General features: G+C 39.4%; 5 protein-coding genes across 10 annotated transcripts; 2 read left to right on the plus strand and 3 right to left on the minus strand.

Annotated features, from left to right (window-relative positions):
* Positions 1-5,028: 5,028 nt before the first annotated feature.
* On the minus strand, positions 5,029-6,634 carry LOC18008361 (RNA polymerase II subunit A C-terminal domain phosphatase SSU72). The gene is made up of 4 exons (XM_006391196.2): positions 6,429-6,634; positions 5,903-6,048; positions 5,295-5,413; positions 5,029-5,162 (listed from the first exon to the last, which is right to left on the minus strand). Exons 1-4 carry the CDS (start codon positions 6,632-6,634, stop codon positions 5,061-5,063), a joined length of 573 nt encoding a protein of 190 aa, XP_006391258.1. The 3' UTR covers positions 5,029-5,060.
* A 3,751-nt stretch (positions 6,635-10,385) lies between these two features.
* LOC18008300 (urease) lies at positions 10,386-16,110 on the minus strand. Its single transcript, XM_006391197.2, has 18 exons — positions 15,725-16,110; positions 15,417-15,490; positions 15,267-15,312; positions 15,050-15,155; positions 14,617-14,759; positions 14,360-14,470; positions 13,884-14,047; positions 13,402-13,780; positions 13,220-13,328; positions 12,940-13,079; positions 12,693-12,830; positions 12,520-12,611; positions 12,227-12,356; positions 11,976-12,134; positions 11,529-11,696; positions 11,129-11,263; positions 10,967-11,038; positions 10,386-10,867 (listed from the first exon to the last, which is right to left on the minus strand). Exons 1-18 carry the CDS (start codon positions 15,848-15,850, stop codon positions 10,646-10,648), a joined length of 2,514 nt encoding a protein of 837 aa, XP_006391259.1. The 5' UTR covers positions 15,851-16,110; the 3' UTR covers positions 10,386-10,645.
* A 363-nt stretch (positions 16,111-16,473) lies between these two features.
* On the plus strand, positions 16,474-17,256 carry LOC18008522. Its single transcript, XM_006391198.2, has one exon. It carries the CDS (start codon positions 16,474-16,476, stop codon positions 17,254-17,256), a length of 783 nt encoding a protein of 260 aa, XP_006391260.1.
* Positions 17,257-17,475: 219 nt separating this feature from the next.
* On the minus strand, positions 17,476-21,270 carry LOC18008390 (U-box domain-containing protein 7). 6 transcript variants are annotated; one of them, XM_024151666.1, is made up of 7 exons: positions 21,102-21,262; positions 20,819-20,882; positions 20,585-20,657; positions 20,131-20,316; positions 19,907-20,014; positions 18,592-19,745; positions 17,476-18,502 (listed from the first exon to the last, which is right to left on the minus strand). In XM_024151666.1, the coding sequence occupies exons 3-7, from the start codon at positions 20,633-20,635 to the stop codon at positions 17,665-17,667; spliced, it is 2,337 nt and encodes a 778-aa protein (XP_024007434.1). In that variant the 5' UTR covers positions 20,636-20,657; positions 20,819-20,882; positions 21,102-21,262; the 3' UTR covers positions 17,476-17,664. The 6 variants fall into 6 exon arrangements, with proteins under 6 accessions (XP_024007434.1, XP_006391261.1, XP_024007427.1 ...); XM_006391199.2 differs by having other exon boundaries at positions 20,585-20,662; XM_024151659.1 differs by having other exon boundaries at positions 20,819-20,919.
* A 990-nt stretch (positions 21,271-22,260) lies between these two features.
* On the plus strand, positions 22,261-24,233 carry LOC18008398 (p21-activated protein kinase-interacting protein 1-like). The gene is made up of 3 exons (XM_006391201.2): positions 22,261-22,983; positions 23,607-23,904; positions 24,003-24,233. The coding sequence occupies exons 1-3, from the start codon at positions 22,318-22,320 to the stop codon at positions 24,065-24,067; spliced, it is 1,029 nt and encodes a 342-aa protein (XP_006391263.1). The 5' UTR covers positions 22,261-22,317; the 3' UTR covers positions 24,068-24,233.
* The last annotated feature ends 1,615 nt before the right edge of the window (positions 24,234-25,848 follow it).

Consider the following 25,848-nt stretch of genomic DNA (forward strand, 5'->3'; position numbering starts at 1 on the left):
GCATCCGGGACATCGAGAGAGGCAATTAAGATTACCTCGATCCGTAGCATATGTGTCTAGCTCGTGGACTAGGACATCCGAGTCATGTTTACATTTAGGCATGCGGGACATCTTGAGAGGCAATTGAGATTACCTCGATGCGTAGCAAACGCGTCTATCTCGTCCACTAGGACATCCGAGTCTCGTTTACATTTAAGCATCCGTGACATGATGAGAGGCATTTGTTTCTAGCTCGGGGACTAGGAAACCCGAGTCTCGTTTTTATTTCGGCATCCGGGACATCTAGAGAAGTAATTAAGATTACCTCGATCCGAGTCATTTGTTTCTAGCTCGGGGACTAGGAAACCCGAGTCTCGTTTCCATTTCGGCATCCGGGAAATATGGAAAGGTAACTAAGATTACCTCGATCCGAGGCATTTGTTTCTAGCTCGGGAACTAGAAAACCCGAGTCTCGTTTCCGTTTCGGCATCCGGGACATCTAGAGAGGTAATTAAGATTACCTCGATCCGAGGCATTTGTTTCTAGCTCGGGGACTAGGAAACCCGAGTCTCGTTTCCGTTTCGACATCTGGGACATCTAGAGAGGTAATTAAGATTACCTCGATCCGAGGCATTCGTTTCTAGCTCGGGACTAGGAAACCCAATCTCGTTTCTGTTTCGGCATCCGGGACATCTAGAGAGGTAATTAAGATTACCTCTATCCGAGGCATTTGTTTCTAGCTCGGGGACTAGGAAACCCGAGTCTCGTTTCCGTTTCGGCATTCGGGACATCTAGAGAGGTAATTAAGATTACCTTGATCCGAGGCATTTGTTTCTAGCTCGGGGACTAGGAAACCCGAGTCTCGTTTCAGTTTCGGCATCCAGGACATCTAGAGAGGTAATTAAGATTACCTCGATCTGAGGCTTTGTTTCTAGCTCGGGGACTAGGAAACCCGAGTCTCGTTTCCGTTTCGGCATCCGGGACATCTAGAGAGGTAATCTTAATTACCTCGATCCGAGGCATTTGTTTCTAGCTCAGGGACTAGGAAACCCGAGTCTCGTTTCCGTTTCGGCATCCGGGACATCTAGAGAGGTAATTAAGATTACCTCGATCCGAGGCATTTGTTTCTAGCTCGGGGACTAGGAAACCCGAGTCTCGTTTCCGTTTCGGCATCCGGGACATCTAGAGAGGTAATTAAGATTACCTCGATCCGAGGCATTTGTTTCTAGCTCGGGGACTAGGAAACCCGAGTCTCGTTTCCGTTTCGGCATCCGGGACATCTAAAGAGGTAATTAAGATTACCTCGATCCGAGGCATTTGTTTCTAGCTCAGGGAATAGGAAACCCGAGTCTCGTTTTCGTTTCGGCATCCGGGACATCTAGAGAGGTAATTAAGATTACCTCGATCCGAGGCATTTATTTCTAGCTCGGGGAATGGGAAACCCAAGTCTCTTTTCCGTTTCGGCATCTGGGACATCTAGAGAGGTAATTAAGATTACCTCGATCCGAGGCATTTGTTTCTAGCTCGAGGACTAGGAAACCCGAGTCTCGTTTCCGTTTCGGCATCCGGGACATCTAGAGAGGTAATTAAGATGACCTCGATCCGAGGCATTTGTTTCTAGCTCGGGGACTAGGAAACCCGAGTCTCGTTTCCGTTTCGGCATCCGGGACATCTAGAGAGGTAATTAAGATTACCTCGATCCGAGGCATTTGTTTCTAGCTCGGGGACTAGGAAACCCGAGTCTCGTTTCCGTTTCGGCATCCGGGACATCTAGAGAGGTAATTAAGATTACCTCGATCCGAGGCATTTGTTTCTAGCTCGGGGACTAGGAAACCCGAGTCTCGTTTCCGTTTCGGCATCCGGGACATCTAGAGAGGTAATTAAGATTACCTCGATCCGAGGCATTTGTTTCTAGCTCGGGGACTAGGAAACCCGAGTCTCGTTTCCGTTTTGGCATCCGGGACATCTAGAGAGGTAATTAAGATTACCTCGATCCGAGGCATTTGTTTCTAGCTCGGGGACTAGGAAACCCGAGTCTCGTTTCTGTTTCGGCATCCGGGACATCTAGAGAGGTAATTAAGATTACCTCGATCCGAGGCATTTGTTTCTAGCTCGGGGACTAGGAAACTCGAGTCTCGTTTCCGTTTCGGCATCCGGGACATCTAGAGAGGTAATTAAGATTACCTCGATCCGAGGCATTTGTTTCTAGCTCGGGACTAGGAAACCCGAGTCTCGTTTCCGTTTCGGCATCCGGGACATCTAGAGAGGTAATTAAGATTACCTCGATCCGAAGCATATGTTTCTAGCTCGGGGACTAGAAAACCCGAGTCTCGTTTCCGTTTCGGCATCCGGGACATCTAGAGTGGTAATTAAGATTACCTCGATCCGAGGCATTTGTTTCTAGCTCGGAGACTGAGAAACCCGAGTCTCGTTTCCGTTTCGGCATCCGAGACATCTAGAGTGGTAATTAAGATTACCTCGATCAGAGGCATTTGTTTCATTGATTCTAGCTCGGGGACTGGGAAACCCGAGTCTCGTTTCCGTTTCGGCATCCGGGACATCTAGAGAGGTAATTAAGATTACCTCGATCCGAGGCATTTGTTTCTAGCTCGGGGACTAGGAAACCCGAGTCTCGTTTCCGTTTCGGCATCCGGGACATCTAGAGAGGTAATTAAGATTACCTCGATCCGAGGCATTTGTTTCTAGCTCGGGGACTAGGAAACCCGAGTCTCGTTTCCGTTTCGGCATCCGGGACATCTAGAGAGGTAATTAAGATTACCTCGATCCGAAGCATTTGTTTCTAGCTCGGGGACTAGGAAGCCCGAGTCTCGTTTCCGTTTTGGCATCCGGGACATCTAAAGAGGTAATTAAGATTACCTCGATCCGAGGCATTTGTTTCTAGCTCGAGGACTAGGAAACCCGAGTCTCGTTTCCGTTTCGGCATCCGGGACATCTAGAGAGGTAATTAAGATTACCTCGATCCGAGGCATTTGTTTCTAGCTCGGGGACTAGGAAACCCGAGTCTCGTTTCCGTTTCGGCATCCGGGACATCTAGAGAGGTAATTAAGATTACCTCGATCCGAGGCATTTGTTTCTAGCTCGGGGACTAGGAAACCCGAGTCTCGTTTCCGTTTCGGCATCCGGGACATCTAGAGAGGTAATTAAGATTACCTCAATCCGAGGCATTTGTTTCTAGCTCGGGGACTAGGAAACCCGAGTCTCATTTCAGTTTCGGCATCCGGGACATCTAGAGAGGTATTAGATTACCTCGAATCCGAGGCATTTGTTTCAAGCTCGGGGACTAGGAAACCCGAGTCTCGTTTCCGTTTCGGCATCCGGGACATCTAGAGAGGTAATTAAGATTACCTCGATCCGAGGCATTTGTTTCTAGCTCGGGGACTAGAAAACCCGAGTCTCATTTCCGTTTCGGCATCCGGGACATCTAGAGAGGTAATTAAGATTACCTCGATCCGAGGCATTTGTTTCTAGCTCGGGGACTAGGAAACCCGAGTCTCGTTTCCGTTTCGGCATCCGGGACATCTAGAGAGGTAATTAAGATTACCTCGATCCGAGGCATTTGTTTCTAGCTCGGGGACTAGGAAACCCGAGTCTCGTTTCCGTTTCGGCATCTGGGACATCTAGAGAGGTAATTAAGATTACCTCGATCCGAGGCATTTGTTTCTAGCTCGGGGACTAGGAAACCCGAGTCTCGTTTCCGTTTCGGCATCTGGGACATCTAGAGAGGTAATTAAGATTACCTCGATCCGAGGCATTTGTTTCTAGCTCGGGGACTAGAAAACCCGAGTCTCGTTTCCGTTTCGGCATCCGGGACATCTAGAGAGGTATTTGTTTGTAGTTCGGGGACTAGGAAACATAGCTTTAGGTTTTCATCATAGTAATCTTTTTGTTTATGGTTTTATCAATTGTGCTTAAAAAAGGAAAAAAAAACAAAATAGTAGTGAAACTTACGTTTACCTCTCGGGCAATGTGGATAGCCATGTCAGTGCTTAGATTCAATTGTGCATTACGCAGATGTTAGAGTATCCAACCGGTTAATTTGCACCACTTATCATGACGACTATTATCTGCAATTTTAAACCTAAATAGCAGTTTAGTTTATTATTAGACCAACATAAGCATATCTATCTATGTTCTCTCTTAAGAATTTCTTCCCATTCCTAAGCAACATTCAGCAAATAGCAAGAACCAAATGATCAGTCTCGGAGACTCAGACTTTCGGGAATAAATATAATATACCTCTTGTCTGCAAGTATATTCATCCCATAATCATCCTTTGACCGGATTACTCCTCCTACACTTTGAGCTGCTAGCCTCTGTTTGTAGCCAAAAAAAAAATGTTAATAACAGTAACAAATAGGTAAAATGTTTGCACCAAAGTATAATAAGATTATAGGATAAAAATCATACCAAGGCACCAAAAGTTAAGAAATCGCCTTTTTTAATCTGCAATGTATCACGCAAATACTCCAATCTTGCTAGTAATATCCTGAACATTTTCCCGTTTAGTCTTCAAATTTACCACTGATCACATATGATGAAAACTTCGGAAATGATGGGATAAAACTTACTTACTTAATTTATATCGAAAAGGTACTCCAAACATGACAACCAGTCTTCCAAAATGACGATCAACATCAATACCTTCAGCAACTTTTCCCCTGCTGTTCAAATACTTGTGATTACTCTCTTTCAAAATTTTCAAACGAAATGGATCCTATACTATGTACATAATGACAGAATCAAAGAAACAGAACCATACATTTCTTGTCATGAATTCCCAAACCATCTAGCACTCAAAGATCACTTCTTTACCTGGCCACAAAGAAAAAAACTGCACCTCGTCCACAATCGCAAGCCCTGCGATAATTGTCCTGTGCCAATGTTGTTTCTACAACATCTTTCATATAAAGATTTTCCACTTCATGCAAAAAACTGGAAAAAAATCATGTTACCTTCAGAATTTAAGATGTGAAAGATGTATGAAGTGGAAAATCTTTATAATCTGAGAAGGGGTAAAGAAAGCTCGCGTTGACTGCTTACTGCAACTGATGATGGTATCTTCAGTAAAATGAGATGCTATAGACAAGTTTCCGCCAATGTTGTTTTTCAAAACCTGCGACAATGTCATCGATTGTATCTTCCCATGCTTCATTCCCTTCAATCTAAAACCAAAACAATCGTCGATGTTAGTGTCACCCCAGTATATAGTTGTATCAAAAGCTGCTACTACAAGAGCGATGACAGTAAAAAAGGTGAACAATCGAATGGATAGATTTCTTGATAGGATTATTGACCTCTTGACAGAGTTCCAAGGCAAGTCGGCCACCAATAGCTGCTTCTTCGTGGTTATCTTTAACTTCCAAGTTCATCACAAGTATGGTTTTCATAAGTGGCTGTTCTCTGTTGTTAAGATCTGCAGGTTGGTAATAGTATCCAAGTCGATGAGATGAAGATAGTATGACACACACCAACGTGCAAATTATTTTCACACGGCAAGAAAAATCCCTCAAACCATGACTGCAATCGATTTTCAGCTAACGAATACAGCAAGATAAAAACAAATTAAGTTACGAGAAAGGGAATTTTATCCATTAAAATAACTGAGTTTCACACGACTTGTCGATGCTTTACGACTTCAACAAGTCATATTTATACATCTAACATAACTAGTTCGAGATATTTTACCAAATGAAAAGATTGTTGGGAAACAGCGCGCACAGAAAAGATAAAAGTCACAACATTTCGATCTTCTTCAAATGGGATAAGTGGAGGAACAAATATATCGATGCCATTTCTTCCAATATTATAAGAGTTTGTGATGAACATCAACGTAGTTAGCCGTCAGGATCAAGCAACTTTGAAACAAAGTAATTAATAGTAGAATGGGGAGGATTAAGATTACCTTCAAGAACTGAATCGAAAACCTTTTCTTCAAATCTCATTACAACATCAAACACACCATCACCAGCATTATCATGCCGCCTCTGGGGAGCAAGTTTCACAGATAAATTCCTCTTAAGCATCTGCAAAATACCATTCCGCTTGTAACTGAAGAAACAGTTAAGGTATCAAACTTCAAGTTTACAAGACTCCTCACAGCACAATGGACAATGTTCTAAGCACAAAAAACAAGGCATCAAAGGCTGGACTAAACATTTGTTTCTCCGGAATCAATGTCTTGAAAAAAATCAGGTTAAAAAGAGGATTAAACCCACTTGAATTACAGAATTTGGAGTGCAAATTAGCTGTTCCAGCCTACAAATCGTAAGAAAAACAGCGAATATCACAGGATTAGAAGAAAATTGACACTAAAGCAGCGACTAAACAGAAAAATTAGGTCTTCAAAGCTAAGAACAAATGATGATCAGTACGCAACAAAACAAAGTGCAATCACAGAAACGCGGTGGGGAAAACACAGAAGAGGATACAGTTCGGAATCCTTGCGCCTGAGTTTATCGAACATCTGCTTGTAAGGAGTTCCAAAATCGTAGACGTTGACAGACGGTCCAGGTAGTTTTACATGAGACCCAGTCCCATACGAAGCAACGTCGAGACCTTGCCTCTTTAGTAGAGCGTGAGCCTCCATGCTCCGGTTCTGATTCGACGAACAGACCATCGCGTACCGGAACCTCATGGAGAATCCGCCGCGAAGAACAATTCTGCGATTTTCCCGGCGAATGTGGCGTTAGCAGCCGAAGCGGTTTACGAGTAACCCGAAATATATACCAAAAGTTTCCTACACGCTGCGTCGAAGGAATCACGATTCGTGGAGTAGCTTAGGGACTAAGTTAGGGTCAGCTAGGGTTTTCTCCATCTCGCCGACAGTACGAGTGAAGTAGACAAGCTTGATCGTATATTCGGGATGAGAGAGTAGGCAATCAATTAATATTTACCTTTACCCCTCCTTAAAAATTAATTCATATTTTTTAATTTGTTTAAAATAAATTTTTTTATATCATATAATAATTGTACTGATTTTTATTTAACATTGGGCTTTTTATGCTTTATAATCTATTAGTTTCATGATTTAGTTTACTAAATTATACTTTCATAATTCGGCGAACCCTAATATCATGTTTTTGCATTTAATCGCAAGTTAAAATTATTTTATTCACCGCAACTGAATCAGAAGCGGGTTATATCCAATCAAAAATCCTTTCGATACTTCATATTGATGCCTTGGCATAAGAAACTCGCATCTATAATGATAAGCTGCAACCTAGGAATAGATAGGCTGCTTCTATCGATATATTCATGTGACATCATTACAGATGTGAATTGTAAGCTGCAATATTCATTCTTTCCTAAAGATTATAGGTTGCTTTATCTATATTATCGTTTGGATTGGATTTGGTAAAGAAGTCATAAATACTTTTAATCGATGTGATGTTTTTTCTTGGACAAATCGGTTAAATTAGATCTAAGTCAATTAGATCTATGTCATTAATCGCACATAATCGGTCACTTTTGAGTATTCATGTGTTTTCATTTTAAAATATATTTTTTTCTATGTTTGAATTTCAAGTGTTTTTTCGTACGAAAGTTTTAATACTGATAGTTTTTAGATTTAATATTGCAATTTTCCTTCGTCTAAAGTGTGGAGAACAAAATTTTTAAATCAAGGTAGGCCGGTCATCATAGATAGGAGATTTACAAAAGTGCTCTTTATATTCTTTTCGTTTATATATGTTGATTTGTACCCTTAGTTTTCTTTGAGTTTATATGCTGAGATTTACAAAGGTGTTCTTCGTATTCTTTGTATCAGTCATCATAGACGAAGATTTACAAAGAATCGTTAGTTCTTTATTTTTGGTATTTGAGTATATAGTTAATTTCAGAAATTATAATTGTATGTATTTATATATGCTGAGATATATCCTTATTAAATTTCGGTTTAACATCAGCGACTAGAAAAGAATATGGGCGCGAAATATTCTGGCAGTGTTTACGGAAAGAGGTGAGGATAACCTTGCGTTGTTTTCATTATTTGTGTTTTTTTTAATCAAACTTACTATTAATATTTTGGATTGTTCGGAGAATGAATGGAATAGTAAAAAAATATCTGTATAAAGATTTCAATTTTTTTTTGTTTTATTATTGTCATCCTGGTTCAGGAGAGTGAAATCCCATTATGGGACCTTACTTTTTTTTGTCGTAGATACAGCTCCCAAATTTAGGCTTTTTTGTCTTCCGAGGAGATTTGCTTGATTCATCTTCTTTGTTTTTGTTTAGGTTTAATTTAATTTTAGTGTGATCATATAAGTGATTGAAGACGACAAACAAAAATAATTTTGGTAAAAAAAAAACAAAGAATAATTATTATAAGCTGGGTCAAAACTTCTTCTTGGTATGATAACTCTGTTCTATCAATTTTTTTTAATCTTTAATTTTGCAAGCTTTTGTCCCTTTAGTTTGAGAGACATGTATACTCACCATCTGAAGGAGAGTTTTAAGTTAAATGTGATTTTAATTTTATACCTAATTTAGTGATTGTATAGTCTTGTTCTACAAAGAATAATGAATCGAAACATATAGGAAGAATAAAGAATCAGAGACAGTATTCAAACAAACGAGAAGAAGATAACTTGATGGTTCCATTGTGCTGTTGAATTCATGGATGTTGAATTCAAAAATATTATAACTGGTTCCAAACCCAATTTGAAATGATGCCGGAGGAAAGGTACATAAGGTACAAAGAAACTGTGGTAGAAATGATGTTGAAGATAACTAAGTGAACAAAAAAGAGAAGAAGAAGAAGTTGAAAAAAAAAAACAATACTCAACCTATCTATTGTGAAATATATCTTTCATGAAAGTGAAAAAATAAGAAAATGCTGAAGATTCTCGGGCGATATCCAAAAGAGATCTTAATTAGAAAGAAAGAGAGATATATAGTAAGAGAGAAGGGGAGAGAGAGAGTGAGAGTGATGGAAAACATAATAGAAGATTTTGATATAAAATTGAATATGGTGAGGAAGAAGACGAAGATGAGATAAATAAACTTCGGAAGAAGAAGAAGAAGTCAAAAGGAAGAATAAAAAGTCGGAGATTATGAAGATGATAAAGAATGAGAGGGAACAAGAAATTGATAAAAATAATAAGGAACAGACAATGAAAAAAATGAACTTAAAGATAAAAATGAGGATGTAGATGAAGACTATGACGATGAAAAAAGATGACATCGAAAAAGAGAATTAAAAACATAAGTAGAATAAGAAGGTGGATGAGACCAAACAAAAAAAAAATATAGGAGGGAGGTGATAAACAAAAAATAAAGAATAAAAAGAAGAATGTGAAGTAGAAGAAGTTGAGGTTGAAGAACCGATGAAAAAGAAAAACTGAAAAAGAAAGACAAAAGACGAATCAAAAAAGAAAGAAAAAGAAGAATAGTTGGAGAACATAATAATAATAAAGAAGAAGAAAAAAATCAAATACGTTAAAGATTAAGAAAATTTACATACTTCTAAAAGATGGAGAAAGATTTCTAGTGAGGAAAAAAGAAAGTTAAAAGAGTACATTCATAATGGACAATGTTGTATTCTTTCATTTTTTTTTTGGATTTGTCAAATTTCTAACATTGTTATAATATTTTTTTCATGTAACAAAGTTAATAATGTAATTGTGTTATTATTTTAAGAAACATATCTGCCTTAAATGTTTATGTTTTAACTTATAAAACATTTTTGTCTGTGCAAAGCGCGGGCTAATTACCTAGTTAGGTGATAAGGGACGAGAAGACAATGCCCCTCAGCGATAAACAGTTACTTTCTTGGATCTCGGAGATCATCTTCCTTTGATATAGAAATTCCACGTCACGTGCCACGTCACACGCAGAATAAATCATTTTCGTAACGTTGTTTTATCTTTTTGTCATATACTACATTTTGCATCGACGTTGTTTTATTTGCAAAAATAAAAAAAAATAATGTTTACAGATCTGTAATCCTTTTCTGATTAGGCTTGTGTAGTTTTTTTTATCCATAATCTCATCCTACATATTTTTATCTTTGTTTTACATCGATCAATAATTTGATCTATTTTCCTTTTTGGAACTAACTACACCTTTTATCTAGATATTATTTTTGTTAATCTGATAGTTTTTCTTTTAGTTTATAACCTTTTAAAAAAAATTCAAGCACACAATCTTTCTTTTTTGTATGAAACAAAAACAAAAGATGAGGGCTCAAAACAGGCGGGTATTCTTTGGTTATATAATTGAAGTTGGTCGAGGTTCTTCAAGCTTTGCGGTCGAGAAACGAACTACTATGTTCTCTTTGTACAATCCGATAAGATAAAGCAAGCTAATATTCCTCTTATTAGATGGAGGAAAGAAGCCTAACGACCAAACCGGAAGCTCACAAGGCCTAGTTGACAATACTACATATGTTTGTAGCGCATGCGGAGGCAAAACTGTTGCGAAACCGAAAGGTAGACGAAAGTAGGGTTCGACAATAACGTTTTTATCCCTACAAGAACACCACTTTGTTGTTCTATGGAGGAATCTCTTGTGACTTGTCTAACAAGTCATCTCTTTCACATCTTATAATAAAAAGAAACAAAATTGTCTGGAGAAGCTAATACTACTTATTACTAATCATCACCTATGCGTAAGCTTAGCTATACCTGGAAGTTTCATTCAAGTAACCTTAAAAGAGGAAATAATTCCGGGAGAGAGGCACTGAATTGGCTGGCTCACACGTAAGTACCTCGCCGTTTGCTGTGACAACATACGTCTCTGGGTCCACGGTGATGTTCGGAAGCGCATCGTTAAGCTTCATGTCGAGTTTTGTGAGCTCCCTCACGTTGGATACCGCTACAACCTTCTTCTTGAGTCCATATACTTCTTTTACCCCGTTTCTCAAGGCAGCCTGAGTTAGATAAGAACAATGAAAACTACAATTGTGTTGCTCTAATCAACTGGAGAAAGAAAGGGTAATATATATAGTGTGAGAGTCCAGATTCCTTGCCTTGCTGACAAATGCAACAGAGTTTTCACTTCCGGCTTTTCCAAATGCTCCAAACATAGGTCTCGATATGACCTAGTGTGCATAATAAAATCAAAGAGTGTTATATTCATAATCCACTAGATACGTGTTGTAATCTGGCAAATAGTAGTCAGGGATGGTTACCGGCTCAGGGGTGGGTATGCTAGCATTCGCATCTCCCATATTAGCCCAGGCTATATTGCCCCCTTTAATTATCATTTCTGGTTTTGCTCCGAAGAAAGCCGGCTTCCATAAAACGAGATCAGCTAGCTTCTTCTCCTGCAGAGCAGTTCATTTTTCAATCGAGTAAACAAAAACACTGAGGTTTAAGGTAGAGTTTTACATTGTCCCTAATCTACAAAATTACCAAATCCTATAGCACTCTAACCCACAAGGAATCTCATTACAGAATGCAGGAAATAACTGTGCATCAAAGAAGATGTTTCACACAGTTTTTGGCATCTATATTGGCCTATAGAACTAAAAACTTGCAACAGGAAAAGAAAGCTGTATAGTAAGACGTGTGTGTTGAAGATTAGCATACCTCAACCGAGCCAATTAAGTCAGAAAACCCATTGGCTATAGCTGGGTTTATAGTGTACTTTGCAATGTATCTCTTTATCCTCAAGTTATCATCATCAGCTGTGTTAGTATCAATGACTCCCCTCTGAGCCTTCATCTTGTCAGCAGTCTGCCAAGTTCTGCTTATTACCTGCAAAAAGAAATGGATATCATTTAAAGCAAACAGTAGGAGCATATGAGAGAACAAGCCAAAAAGTTAGCAATCTATGCAGTGAGGAGAGAGACAACACGATCATAGTACTGTTCTCTTTAAGATCATTAGCTATAAATAAGCAGGAAGTGAAGAACTCTCTCATAATAAATTTATAAATAAGTTTGCAAGTGAAGCAAAGAGCGAAATAGCTACTTGTGAGAACCTAGAATCTCAACTATTAATTTCACAAAATCTCTATGGATTAAAGGGATGAACCTCTCCAATGCGACCCATTGCTTGTGAGTCAGAGGAGATAATGCTGATGGCTCCCATATCATGCAATATGTCCTCTGCTGCTATTGTTTCAGCTCTTATCCTTGATTCAGCAAAAGCTACATCTTCTGAAATATTCTTGTCAAGGTGATGGCACACCATCTGCTTGTGTTTGCATAGGAGGTTATTAACTTAACAAGACAAAAAGAAAAGTAATTAGCCATCGGTCGTATACTCCTATTCAATTCTCATACCAGCATGTCAAGATGTTCATCTATGGTGTTTTTCGTATATGGCCGTGTTGGATTGGTTGATGAAGGGAGTACATTTTTTACACCACAAACTCTGATGATATCAGGCGCGTGTCCACCACCAGCACCTTCGCTGTTCAGAAGGATTTAACAAACAAAAATAGCCTTTCAATATTACGTCAAATACATTCAGTGACCTCATAACTAGATAGCATATAGGGAATTGGCTCAAGGAATTTAAGACACTGACAATAATTAAAGCGAAGAAGCAAGCATCTGAGAGGTGCATGATGAACCTGTGGTATGTGTGTATTGTTCTTCCTCGAAATGCATCGATTGTGTGCTCCACAAAACCCGATTCATTTAAGGTGTCAGTATGAATGTTCACCTGTCAAATCCAAACAATTAAGTACATTTGGGAAACTGCTGATGTTGTTTCTTAAAGAGGATGTCAGGGAAAAGAGAAGACTTGGATATCATATTCTTCTGCAACTGCTAAACAATTGTCAATCGCAGCAGGAGTGGTTCCCCAGTCCTCATGCAGCTTCAATCCCATTGCTCCAGCTTCCAGTATGTGACGAAGCTCTAAGGGTTTAGATGTATTTCCCTAACAACGATACATTTGCTAACCGTAAGAGTTCCAGTCAGCTATTGTTGTATCTGTCTGAAAAAGTGCAGAAAAAATGATAACATTATCATAAGGAAACATATCCCACCTTCCCAGTAAACCCAAAGTTTAGTGGCATGCTATCCGTGGACTGCAGCATTAACTTCATATCGGACGGAGAAGGGGTGCAGGTAGTCGCACGTGTACCGTAAGCAGGCCCTGTCCCTCCTCCAACCATAGTTGTAATGCCTGCAGATAAATATACATTGGAGGAAAGTGATCAAAACCAGTATCTAAAACATGACTATAGTTTATCTAGATAATAGAAAATATGCGTCTTCCAAAGTTATGTTCAAGGAGAATATATGCAGTCAGGCTCCTCTGCTCACCGCTTGACACTGCTTCATATACCAATTGAGGACATATGAAATGCACATGACAATCTATAGCTCCTGCTGTTACAATCATTTCTTCTCCAGCAATAACCTCAGTCTTAGCCTAAGAAAATAAAAAGTGGAGATAAGAAGCCTAAAGTGATATTTACAGTGTTGTATACAGTGAATTGAATTACCCCAATAAGCATATTGCTCTGCACACCATGCATGGTATCTGGATTGCCTGCTTTCCCAAGACCGACGATATGACCATTTCTAATGCCAATATCTGCCTTAAATATTCCTGAATAATCAATGATTACACAATTGGTAATCACAGTATCCAAGGAAAGAGCTTCAGGTTGCTCTATTCCTTGGCCCATGCCTTCTCTTATAACTTTTCCACCTCCAAATACACATTCATCGCCATACACAGTGTAATCTTTTTCGATTCTTGCGTATAAGTTGGTATCACCTAGCCGAAGCTTGTCACCAGTGGTAGGACCATACATATTAGCATACTTTTCGCGGGAAATTGTAGTCGTAAATCTAGGATCTTCCCCTGAGATCCCCTCACTGCAAAGAGACCAATGAAAACTTGATTTTGTTGAATCTAGCAAGAAGGATAACCATGTCCAATCTAGGAACACTAAGAAATGCAAAATAGCTAAGACTTAACCTAGCATCGGCATCTTCCAAGTGCCTAAAGCCTCTCCTTTCCATGGTTTCCATCAAAACTGACCAATTGACGTCATCAACCAGACCGTCAACAATTCCATTTCCTCCCCTTATCACTTTATTTCCACCAATATTCACAAGTACAACACTTTTTCTTTCTCCTGGCTACCCAAAAAGGCATAACAATTTTCACTGACAGAACTAAAAGCTGTTTATCCTTTAGACGAGAAGTACAACACAGATATCATGTTAACTGCAATGAAAGCAGCAACGAGATCTCTAAAGATGATGCCACTTGAACCTTTTCCGAAAAGGAATTTTCAGGTTTTATAATATTAGTTTTGGTTTCTCCGTATTTCAATTCTAGTACAAACACCATCTAGATAGATGAAATGCTAAAGAGGTTTCTAATTGAGGCCAAATCAATACGGTATACGACAAAATGATTCATGAGAAAGAGATATTCAGAAATCCAACCTCGAATCGTACAGCTGTTCCAGCTGGTATGTTTAGACGCATACCAAGAGCTCTACATCTGTCAAAAACCAACAATGGATTCACTTCAATGAAATGGTAGTGACTTCCAACCTGAAAAAGAACCTCAAGAAATTAGATATATAAACGGATTTTGTGAATCTATCTCCATCTAGAATACCAGTGAGAATTGAAATTAAAGATATCTTACAGTAGGCTGAAACACAGAAAAAGCCAGAAATGAATGAAAACTAACACACCTGTACTGGTCTGTCTCCAGTGTTCACGACTTTCAGTATTACTGCTTTCCTTCCATGATTTATTATTATACTCCCATCTCCATATTTTATATCACCAGGAAAAACTTCCTCATGAGCTTCTGGAAATTTTTCAAACGAAGGGACTGCGAAACGAGCCACAATCCTATCATAATCTCTCCACATAAACAATATTTCTTCTTCGACCAACTTCTATTTGGCATGAAAAGAAAGATAATTTAAGTTGGTTTCTTCTATCATCAAAGCTTAAAAAACACTCTGCCTCGGGGAGAAATATGTCACTTGAATCCATAAACAACAATCCATGGGTGATGTGAGGACATTGCAATGTAATCTCGCATGAGCTCAAAAGTATTCACTCTAAAGTGTTCCAAGAAAAAGTTTTAACTGTAGAATGCAAAGATAAAAATCGAACCTGGAAGGAAAGATCCATGCAAAGCTAGTTCAAGGTTCCCATTTTCACGAGAAATCGGCTCATGAACGGTGATTAACTTTGTACCATCATGAAACGTGCCTTCGACCTATAACACCTTAACTAGTTACAAATAGCTTGGCACAATCTTGAGGAAAAGGCAAAAGCAAGGAACATAAAAGCATTAACCACTTGGAAAATCCATAAGAAAATTGCCCACCTGAACCGTATAAAGAAGATGTACAACAGCAGGAAGAACCTGTCTCCTGTTTAAACACAAGATAAATGCAAATATCAGTGAAGTTACCAAAACAAACCCAAGTAATAACACAAGTGATTCATCAACTAGACATAGTTAAAATCCTATCACCTTCCTAATAGTTGTCTCCCAATTTCCATCAGCTCAGCCACGCTTTTCTCACCATCACGAACAAACTCAAGAATCTACACAACCGTGAGAACCTTAACACATAGAATCCAGCTTTTTGTCGATACAAGACACAAACTTAAGAGCTGCAGACTATGCAGGTATCTTATACATGAGTAGAAGCATATGAAATTCAATCTGCTCAACACAATTGACTGATCTTTTGACTCTTCCAGGCAACGAGTCACCGGAGATGACGAAGGGAGACCCGAATCGAAAGCATAAGCAAATGAAAACGAAGAATAGAGTACCTGAGTGGCAATGAGTGCTACAGCTTCAGTGTAATTGAGCCTAATACCACGAGCAAGACGCTTCTGCGCAAGGAAGCCTGCTTGATGAAGCCCTAGCTTCTCGATCTCCCGGGGCAACAACTTCATTTTCTCCTTCTTCCAATCCAATCAAGTCGAAAAGCAGGAACAATCACGGCGCCGGGAAACAGATTAACAAACGGAAGAATCCGTTGCGGCGAAGCCAGATTAGATATGAGTAGATGGAGAAGAAGAGTTGACTAGAAGTCTGTTAACTGCATCATCCCTGAGTCTCATAGATTCGGATTCCTTTTTCTTTTCTTATTGCAAAGATTCCTTCTATTTTTTTTTTTCCTTCTTGAAAGATAACAGATAACAACAGTTCCCGAGCTCTGGAGCACTGCTATGGGCCAGTGGGCCAGAAATATTAAAAAACATGTAAAAAAAAATCGATTTTCAGCGTAGCAATTAATTTTTTTTTTGGTAGCAATAGAAAAGAAAAAAACGGAACCGTTAATTCAAAAAGCGCGCAGCTATAATCGAGATTAACCTCTCGCTTTATCCCTGACGTTAAAGCGAGTACGTATAAAAATCCTAAAATTTTCTCATTCTTTCTCAACAATTTCCGGGAAAATTTACAGGCGCAGAAGAAAAATCTTCTCCTATCTCAATTCCTGAGCTCTGGAGCATCTGAATTCCTCAAAGATGGTATGTAATTCTCTCTAATTCTACTCTCGAATACTGTCGCCATAATGGTTTTAATTTGGCAGGAGCAACCAGCGAGAAGAAGGCCACGACAAAGGCCTCTTGAGACCTGTGGTGCTACAATACTCGCCATAGCTCGCATTGTTTACACAAGAAACCGGACTCAGAAGAATCATCCAGCAGCTTCTTGGCTCGTGCAGAAAATCTTCGACTCTGTTTTCTTCTTCGCTTCGATGACGATTCCTTTCCATCGCCACTTGCTCGCGATTCTCTCCCTAGCCGACGACCACATCCTCGCGTCGCGAGACGCGATCGAGACTTACTTCCCTTCCACGACCGTCCCTTTCCTCAAGATCTTCGATTTGCTGGTCGTAGCAGAGTCTCTTCCCGAGAAACTTGACCGGTTTCTTGAGAGACTTCCCAAGTTGATGAACAGAGCCGCGTGGCTTGACTGGTTGCTGATTCACGCCATTCATTGGCTTGACTCTCTTGTGAACGTGTTGGGTCGTTGGAGAGACAAGAACAAGGGGACCAAGGAGAAGGAGATCACTGTTGATAGAAGCTTTAGCAGATCAGGATCAATCTCAGAAGAAGATGAAGAGAAGGAGAAGTTGGAGACTGATCAGGGGAAAAAAGCGACGTATAAGGAGGCGTTACAGAGAGGAAGCAGCGGTGAAGACGGCGGAGGAAGCACCGGCCGGAGCAGCAGCAGCCGCGGTGATCCGATATTGGAACTGTTTGAGTCCGGTTGGATCCAGAATCCAATCAAAAGAAGTAGCAGAAGCGCCGATTCTCTCACCTTCTCTCGTTCTGATTCCTACTCGACCTGAGGTCGATACAACGACGTCACTAACCACACAAAACACAAAGCGATATGTTTTGGTGGACCTCTTTTTTGAACTTTTTGTATACATTCCTTTGTAACTATCATGTTTCAAGAAACATAAACTTGAAGATTCGTTGAATGTAGTGAATCTTAGAAACATAAGATGATAGAAAGGACAGTAAGTGATTTGAAGAGGCTTGTGTAATTTATGTTAAAATTGGGGTTTTGTTTTTATTTTAATAATAACTTCATATACATTTCAGCAAAATCGAGTGTAATTCACAATGTGGCCCTGTACATATCTTCTTTCTCTATGAGATGACTTTTGTAATTTGTAAGAAGAAGGAAAAACAAAAGAAAACAAAGCTTTTACTTACATACAAAAGGTTGTACATGTGACATTTCTTCTTTCTCACTGGTGGTGAACCGAGTAGCTTTTCTTCCAGAAGAAACTGAACGGCCTTGCCAATGACTTTCTTCTCGACATCGATTTCGACAAGACTCTTGGTTCATATTCCGGAGCTGAAGCTGAAGCTGATCCATGGACAAACATTGGTGCTGAGAGAGATTTCTTGGGAGCTTCCTTTTGTGGAGGTTCATCTCTGTTTGGAGATGGTTGGTCCCGTTGCTGCCGTTGTTCCCTAAACAGCATTAGAAGCTTCTGAGACTTCTCTCTGCCTCGCGGAGTCCCGTTCACTGAGATCGACACTAATGATGGTATCACACCTTCTTGTAGCACCATCTGGATACAAGACTCTCTTCCATTGCAGAGAATCAAAAGGCATGAAACAGCTTGCTCTTGCTCTAACGTGTCACCCATATCTAGCACTGTTGCTAGGCTGCTGATCATGCCCTGTGATGATACCGCCTCATCTTTGCCTTCTTGGCTCGAAGCTAGATTTAGCAACACCGCTAATGACTTCTCTACCCACAAATGTTCACCTGTTGATGCGAGAAGGCCTTGGAGGCTCTTGATGATGTTAGATGAAAGGAGAGCAGAGATATTTGGGGAATATGTGGAAAGGTTGTAGAGTGCGTGAAGAGCATCAAGCTTGCATTGGTTATCAGTTTCCCCTTGAAGAATCTGAACAAGGAAAGGCACTGCTTGGCTTGAACCTATCACGGACTTGGCTTCTTCAAGACAGGAAAGGTTCAGATAAAGCGCAGTTGCTGAACCCTGAGATTCAGAAGACGATATCATTTTCTCAAGCAGCGGAATCACCCCGGAAGTTAACATCAACTCTTTGTTCCTGAAAAAACATGGGAAAAAGAACACATAAAGTAATGAGAAAGTCAAAATCTTTTATTGTTATTACCGACATGTACACGATGTACTTACCTGTTATTGTTGACGGCTAAATTGAACAGAGCCATAGCTCCAGTTTCCTGTGCTGCAACATTATTTTCATCCACAGCTGATCCTAGGAACCGCAACAAAGCTTGTACAAACCCATTAGCTCCCATGACGATCCTGGCCTCTTCATCATCTTTCAGCAATAGCCTGATCTTCTCCACAACCTTGACTTTTTTTTCCAAGTCGTCCTCTTCGTTTAAGATAGCCAATAAATCTTGATACCTTTTAAGTACATTCACATGAGAATCCTTCTCATCATCAACATCAGACACAAAACTTTCTTCTGTGTTTGCAACGGTAGTACCATTCTCTTCCAAAGGAATAATTTTAATGCTTTTCGATTTACACGAGCCTATACTGTTTACAGACTTTGACCTGGTGGAGTCGGAGTCAGAGAGAGCTAGTCTCCAGTAGTCCAGGTCTAGAGATTCCGGCGGTTCACTTGGGATTTGGGTTCCATTTTGTTCACACCAGCTCGCAATAAGACCTTTAACACAGTTATTAGGAGTTAAGGAGAGATGTGGGAGCTCCTGTTGAGTCTTTGGGCAAGTATTATGTCCATCACTGAACCATTTCTCAATACAGACACGTTCATAAGTCTGCCCTGAAGCAATGATGACAGGATCACACATAAGCTGCAAAGATATGGGGCATCTCAGTTCTTCCGGTGGAACAGGCATCTGTCCTGATTTTGGGCTGTTCATAGAACCAAACCTAGATAGCTGACGACCAAACCCATGAACACTCCTACGGTCTTCATTAAAACCCTGATCAGTGGGAGAACATGGTGTTGAGCCCTGAGAGTCATTCTCATCCAAAACCTCGCTTCTGAAAAGCTTGGAGCATTTTCTCATAAGATGCAAAAGGTAAGCCACAATTGATTCCTTACGCTTGTCCTCCTCTGTGCGTGCCCTGTCAATGAGTTTCTTTAGAGCCCGTCTTTCCGCCAGAGCCACTCTAGAGGAAGTGATACTGAGTCTAGTAGCTGCCCGGTGGAAAATCTCAAGCTCGGTGTTGTCATTACAGTTGTCAAATTTTTTCCCTTGTTGGAGCAGTGCAATGATCTGATCACCGACTTCCTTCTCTGATGGATCAAGCAAGAACCTGGTGTTCTCTAGCTCACCAACAATTTCCAAAATCTGAAGTGATCAAAAATCAAAAATCAGACATTTGAACTAGGAATTTTCATAGAGAAAGAAACTGTACTACTCAGATCTCTAAATCCAATGAGGTTATTTTGGTCTATCAAGCAAAAAGTAGACTTGTCTTAATCATCACAACGAAACAATGTGCAAATTACCTGTGACCCTATTGAGCTAGGAACAATGTCTTCTACACGTTTAAGACTGTCGATGAGAGCAGTTCTCGCTTTCTCGAATTTTAAAAGAACAGCATCCCCAGTTATGGCCTGTTTAGGTTGGAAATTTAACAAAAAAGGTAAAGAGCCGTAAACAGAAAAGAGAAAACGTAAAACTCGTCCAAAGAGAGAGAGAGAGAGATAGAAGGAATAAAGAAGAAACCCACCAAGTAAAGTTTGCTACACTCAGAACAGTGCTGAAGAATATTCTTTGCCTTCTCAAGTGCAATATGTAAAGAGCATAAGGCCTGAATCCCTGATTTACTCCGAGGTCTTGCTCCTTCCAATGACGGGAAGATTGAGAGTACCTTGCAGAGAACCCCAGATAGTTCCTTGCACATATCTCCATGTAGCTGCGTTTCCATAACATAAAGCTTTAGCAAGAGCATAGAACACAAACACAAATCATATTCATCAAAGGAGAAGAGCATAAATCTCCACACAACATCCTCTAACATACTGAAGTCAGATCATAGATAAATAATTCTCTTAAGAAACCTAATTAGTCTCCTAATAGAAACGTTCTTTGCAATCAAAGATGCAATTTTTAGCCCCTAAACAATAGCAATCACATCAGATTCCAACAATTACGGCATCAAATTCAATCAATTGTAACCGAACCTTGGCGTCGCTGGCTGCAAATAGATTCTCCTCGAGCTCGGTCACATCCATGATCAACCCTCACCTGGTAACTCTGAGCTACAAAATTCCCCAGAAACATGAATCAGTACCAAGAAACACATATCGTGAATTATCTAAGACAATCCTTTGTCTTTCTTCTGAATTCTTCTGAATTTAAAAGGAACAAAGTATTCTTGGAATAACAAACAACGAAATTATAAAAAAAATTGATACCTTGCTCTAAGAAAGGATCTTAACCCAGAAAAGAAGAATTTTTTTTTTTACTCAGACATCGATCCTGAAAATTGCAATAACGGTTGAACAACGAAAAAAACCTGGCTTTAGACAGAACAGTTAGCTCCACAAAAACCGGGAAAATCTACGATTAATAGAAACGCGATTTTGCAGATATAAACCCAAAAAAGAAAAAGACCACTAAAAATAAAGCTGCGAAGAACACGTGTGGAACCAGCAACAAAAAAGAAAAGGAAAAACCGAAGAACAGAACAGAACATACCGGAGAAATTGAGACCAGCCACGGAGGCTTCATAAAAGATGAAAAATCGAGATGAATCAAAGTGAGGAATTAGGGTTTTTGTTCTTGGCATCGATCCATGGCTTCAATGAAAATAGAGAGATGAAAGAGAGAGGGAGATTAGGGATATTCGAGTGGTAGAACTCAAAACCCTGTGTAATTTTTAAAAAATTCAGAACGGCATTACCGTGATTTTATTAATTTTTTAATTGACTAATGAACGGTTCTTTCTATAAACATTATTAAAATCTTTTACTTTTATTTGTTTTTTATTTATTTCTAGTTTTGGGAAGTTTTCCAAGACATACTGTAACCATCACCAACTCGTGACTTGTAAATTATAAGTTATAACTGGGTTGACGTGAGTTTTCATATTGTTTAGTAAATTTATTCTGATTTACTTTTGCTTTTGCTTAAAAGCTTATTTTGATTATTCATTTCTGTTAGTGGGATTATTAGCCCTTTTAAAAGAGTTTGGAATTTATGGTTAATCTTTTTGAAAAGTTTAGTGTTTATGGTTGCAATTTGCAAATAGTGCGGACGTTTTGGCGTTTTTCATCAAAAAGTTAGTGGGAAAAATAACAAATTCTCAGTTAATAATGTTATCCCATTTTAGCATTATTTTTTTTCAAACATTCCTCCAAATCATCAATTTTATTATCACAAACATTCATTCATTCAAAGCTTCTTTCATGACACCAACGGATATGCATTTTTTCGTTTTGTTTTCCTTATAAAAAATATTCATTTCTGTTTTCTAAATTTGAAAAACATATCTTATATAAAATTCAGATCATCTATAAAATATAAAAAAATAACTTTGAATCACGATTCTGTTCAGTTAAGACAGAAGTGTTGTATTTTGCATTCTAATTCTCACTATTGATCATATAAGTAAAATCATACAACTTTATAAAATAACGATAAACCATACTTTTTATAATAAACTAGAAGTGAAGAATATAAGGTTATTAACAAAAATAATAAAAATAAAATAAAATATTGGTACAATCGATCAAACAATTTGAACCATGAATCACAAATCTAGTCGGTTTAGTCTCTGGTTTGAATCTGATTACATTTTATCGAAAACAAAACCGACTACCTTTGATAAAATCCTAAAACCCTAATAATAGCTTTCAATCAAACTTTCACTTTGGAGCAGAGAAACAGAGAGAAACAGAGAGAAATTAGAACAATGAGCATAATCGCAGGATCTTACGAGAGATTCATATGGGGTTTCAAGCTTAAACCCACAAAACACGACGCCGACAATCAAACCCTAACCCTCTCCCCTCTCTTCTCTTACCCTTCCCACATCTCCGCAATCACCACCGTCGCTTGCTCCGGTCCCGCCGCTGCTTCCGGAGGCTCCGACGATACAATCCATCTCTACGATCTACCTTCCGCCTCTTCCCTCGGCTCTCTCCTCGACCACAACCACACCGCTTCGATCACTGCTCTCTCCTTTTTCACTCCTTCCCTCTCCTTCCCTCGTAACCTCATCTCCGCCGCTGCTGATGGCTCCGTCGCTATCTTCGACACCGATCCTTTCGTTCTCCTCAAATCATTTCGTCCTCATAAGAAGGCAGTCAACGATCTTTCGATTCATCCTTCTGGGAAGCTCGCTTTGGCCGTGTACCGTGACGAGTGCTTTGCGATGTTGAATCTTGTGAGAGGAAAGAGGAGTTTCTGTTGCAGGTTAGGGCACGAGGCGAGTCTTGTGAAATTCGATCCGAGTGGGGACAAGTTTTTCATGGTGGTGAATAGTAAAGTTGGTGTTCATCAATCCGAGGATGCTAAGCTTCTTCTCGAGCTCGACAATACTAGCCACAAGCGTATACTCTGTGCTTCTCCTGGAGAGGTGAGGTTCTCTTTTACTTGTCTCTCTAAATAAACTGGTCCTTTTCATTTGTGTTCACTTGTGCTCAATTTCTCTATTACCCTCCTGGATCCCTAAGAATTTGTACATGTCTAAAGTAAGTAACTTTGAATCCTAGTAGAAAAAACCTCCATCATTTGTGTGTTTTAGCTTTGAATCCTGGTAGAAAAACTCCATCGTTTGTGTGTTTTAGTGCTACATCAGGATGGCTTTAGAGCTGTGTTTTCTCTTCTGGTCTCTTTTGATGCTTACTCCTATGTTGCCAAAGTGTGAATTGCAGAAGAGCCCACCTTCTTGAAGCCATGAAAAGAGGGTAAGTTTTAGAATGTCATAGTATTCAGTCATAGACTCTGATATGTTTGCGTCTTCTGCTCAATTTGCTTCAGAATGGAACTCTTTTGTTTTAGTTTACGTAGGTGTGATTTAAAATATAGGAAGAGCCCACCTTTCTGAAGCTTTCAAAAAACGACTTCTTTAGCTAAATAGAGTTGTCCCAGCTCCTTATTGATTTTGTGTTAACGTTCTATCCCTGGAAACGGTGAGGGTTTTGATTCAGAGAAATATTTTATTCCCTTGGCTAAAATGTTTGCTTAATTTGCAAACAGAGTGGAACTCTGTATACAGCTGGTGAGGATCGGGCCATAACAGCTTGGGACACAAATAGCGGGAAGCTTGCTTATTCCATACAAGATGCTCACCCAGCTCGCATCAAAGGTGTTGTCGTGCTTACTAGGAATGATAGTGAAGGTGCATCAGAAGATCCATACTTGGTTGCTTCTGCATCTTCTGATGGTGTCATACGTGTTTGGGACATGCGAATGGCGGGTAAAGAGAATGCAAAACCATTAGCCGAGACAAATACCAAATCGAGGCTTACATGTCTTGCCGGGTCAGCTCTGAAATGTGAGTTTATTCTTTTTTAGAATACGCGTTTCTTATAAAACATACAAAAAGTCTCCTTCAAGTTGTGACATATTCTTCATCTTTCTCTGCTTATTCAGCTATGAGACGGCCACAGATTGGAAATAAAGCTCAGAAGCTAGAAGAAGAGCCCAACTCAGGATGAGAGCTGTTTATTGACTAGTAAACGTTATTGTCCTGATCCAAGTTTTGGTAGTATTCTTAAAAATATGATCTAGTAAGGTTCTTGTCGAATTACAGTTATAAAAATTTGTGTTAAACCGTCGTATTTGTGAAAGAAACCCAATCTACTATTATCATTTACATGAGTTCTTTGTCTATCTTCTTTACTTCTAACTGGCTTCAGAAATCACTAATTTGTTAAAACCTTCATTGAACCAAAATGATTGGCGGTAAAGCTGATTCAATATTTAAGGTTCCAATAATTGAAAAGAGCATCACACCCATTCCCACCCAACATATGTAGTGATGAATGTGTTGAAAATTTTAGTGCCTTGGAAACAAACATTGGCTCTTAATACTCTGAGTAGTGTTGTTTGGGATTTTGCCTTGTTTCAACTGAGAAAGAGCATATTTACCAGTCCGGATGAGATCGGCAACGTTGTGTTTCGAAATCTCCTCGGAGCCAAACAAGAAGATGGTCTTAACCTCAGCTTTCTTTGCGAGTCTTGAAGCGTAGCTAAGCTGCAGCTTTGGTGAGTTAAGGCTCCTCAGTAGTTGACGGTACAAGGAAAGAACTTTTCCTCAGCCAGCTCATCGACCTCGCCAGTAGTGGAGACTAAAGTGAAGTATATCAAAGGCAACCGAAATATTGGTTCAATCGATTAAATCAGTTTGAACCATGAACCACCAAATTTTCCGGTTTAGTCTCTGGCTTGATTCCAATTTGTACATTTTATCGAAAACAAAAGGTTTAATGGCTGAGAAGCCATAAATGAAAAAAAATTGATCTACCCTGCCATAAATAAGTTTGAGTGCCATAAAGCACATGATATTCCGAAAATACCCTTAATGAAAAAGGGATATGGCATTGCTGATTTTTTGTTTGTTTTTTTATATCGAAAATCAAAAAAAAATTGAGAAATGAAAATTCTAAAATTCTAATACCAAAACCGAATCTGGTTTCTCTGAATTTCTGGGTTAACATCTTAAACCGAAATCCGAAATCGAAAATCTTTTCCCAGAAATCGTCCGATCGAATCTCCGATCCGTCTTCGTTTATTATCGCTCGGCGCGGTGCGCCGGCCTTCTCTGAACCCATGGTGTTCGCCAAATCTCGTTGTAGAGCCGTCATTTGGTAATAAGGTAACTTCTTCTACAGTTTGGGGATTAGGGTTTAGTAATCGATTTGTCAATTCTGTTCGTTTTAGGTTGCACATTGGATAGTAGAGTGGCGTATATATGTCGATTTAGTCTTCTGAGTGTTAAAATTGAACTTGTTGCCATTCAGTGAGATATGGGACAACTGGTACAATTAGGTTAACTGAATGGAAAGGGACAACTGGTACAATTGGGTTAACTGAATGGAAAGGGACAACTGGTACAATTGGGGTAACTGAATGTAATGGGAAAACCTGTACAATTCGGGTAACTAAATGAAATGGGACAACTGGTACAACAGGGTTAACTGAATAGAATTGGACAACTGGTACAATTAGGATAACTGAGTTGAATTGGGTTAACTGAAAGGAATGGGACAACTGGGACAATTGGGACAATTGGGACCCGGAATGTATTGGGACAACTGGTACAAATGGGATAACTGAGTTGAATTGGGTTAACTGAAAGGAATGGGACAACTGGGACAATTGGGACAATTGGGACCCGGAATGTATTGGGACAACTGGTACAATTGGGATAACTGATTGAGATAAGTGGGACAACTGGTACAATTGGTACAGTTGTGAGAAAATAGGAAATATTGTT

Source organism: Eutrema salsugineum, unplaced genomic scaffold, assembly GCF_000478725.1.
Source record: "Eutrema salsugineum unplaced genomic scaffold, Eutsalg1_0 scaffold_9, whole genome shotgun sequence".
Classification (NCBI taxonomy): Eukaryota; Viridiplantae; Streptophyta; class Magnoliopsida; order Brassicales; family Brassicaceae; genus Eutrema; species Eutrema salsugineum.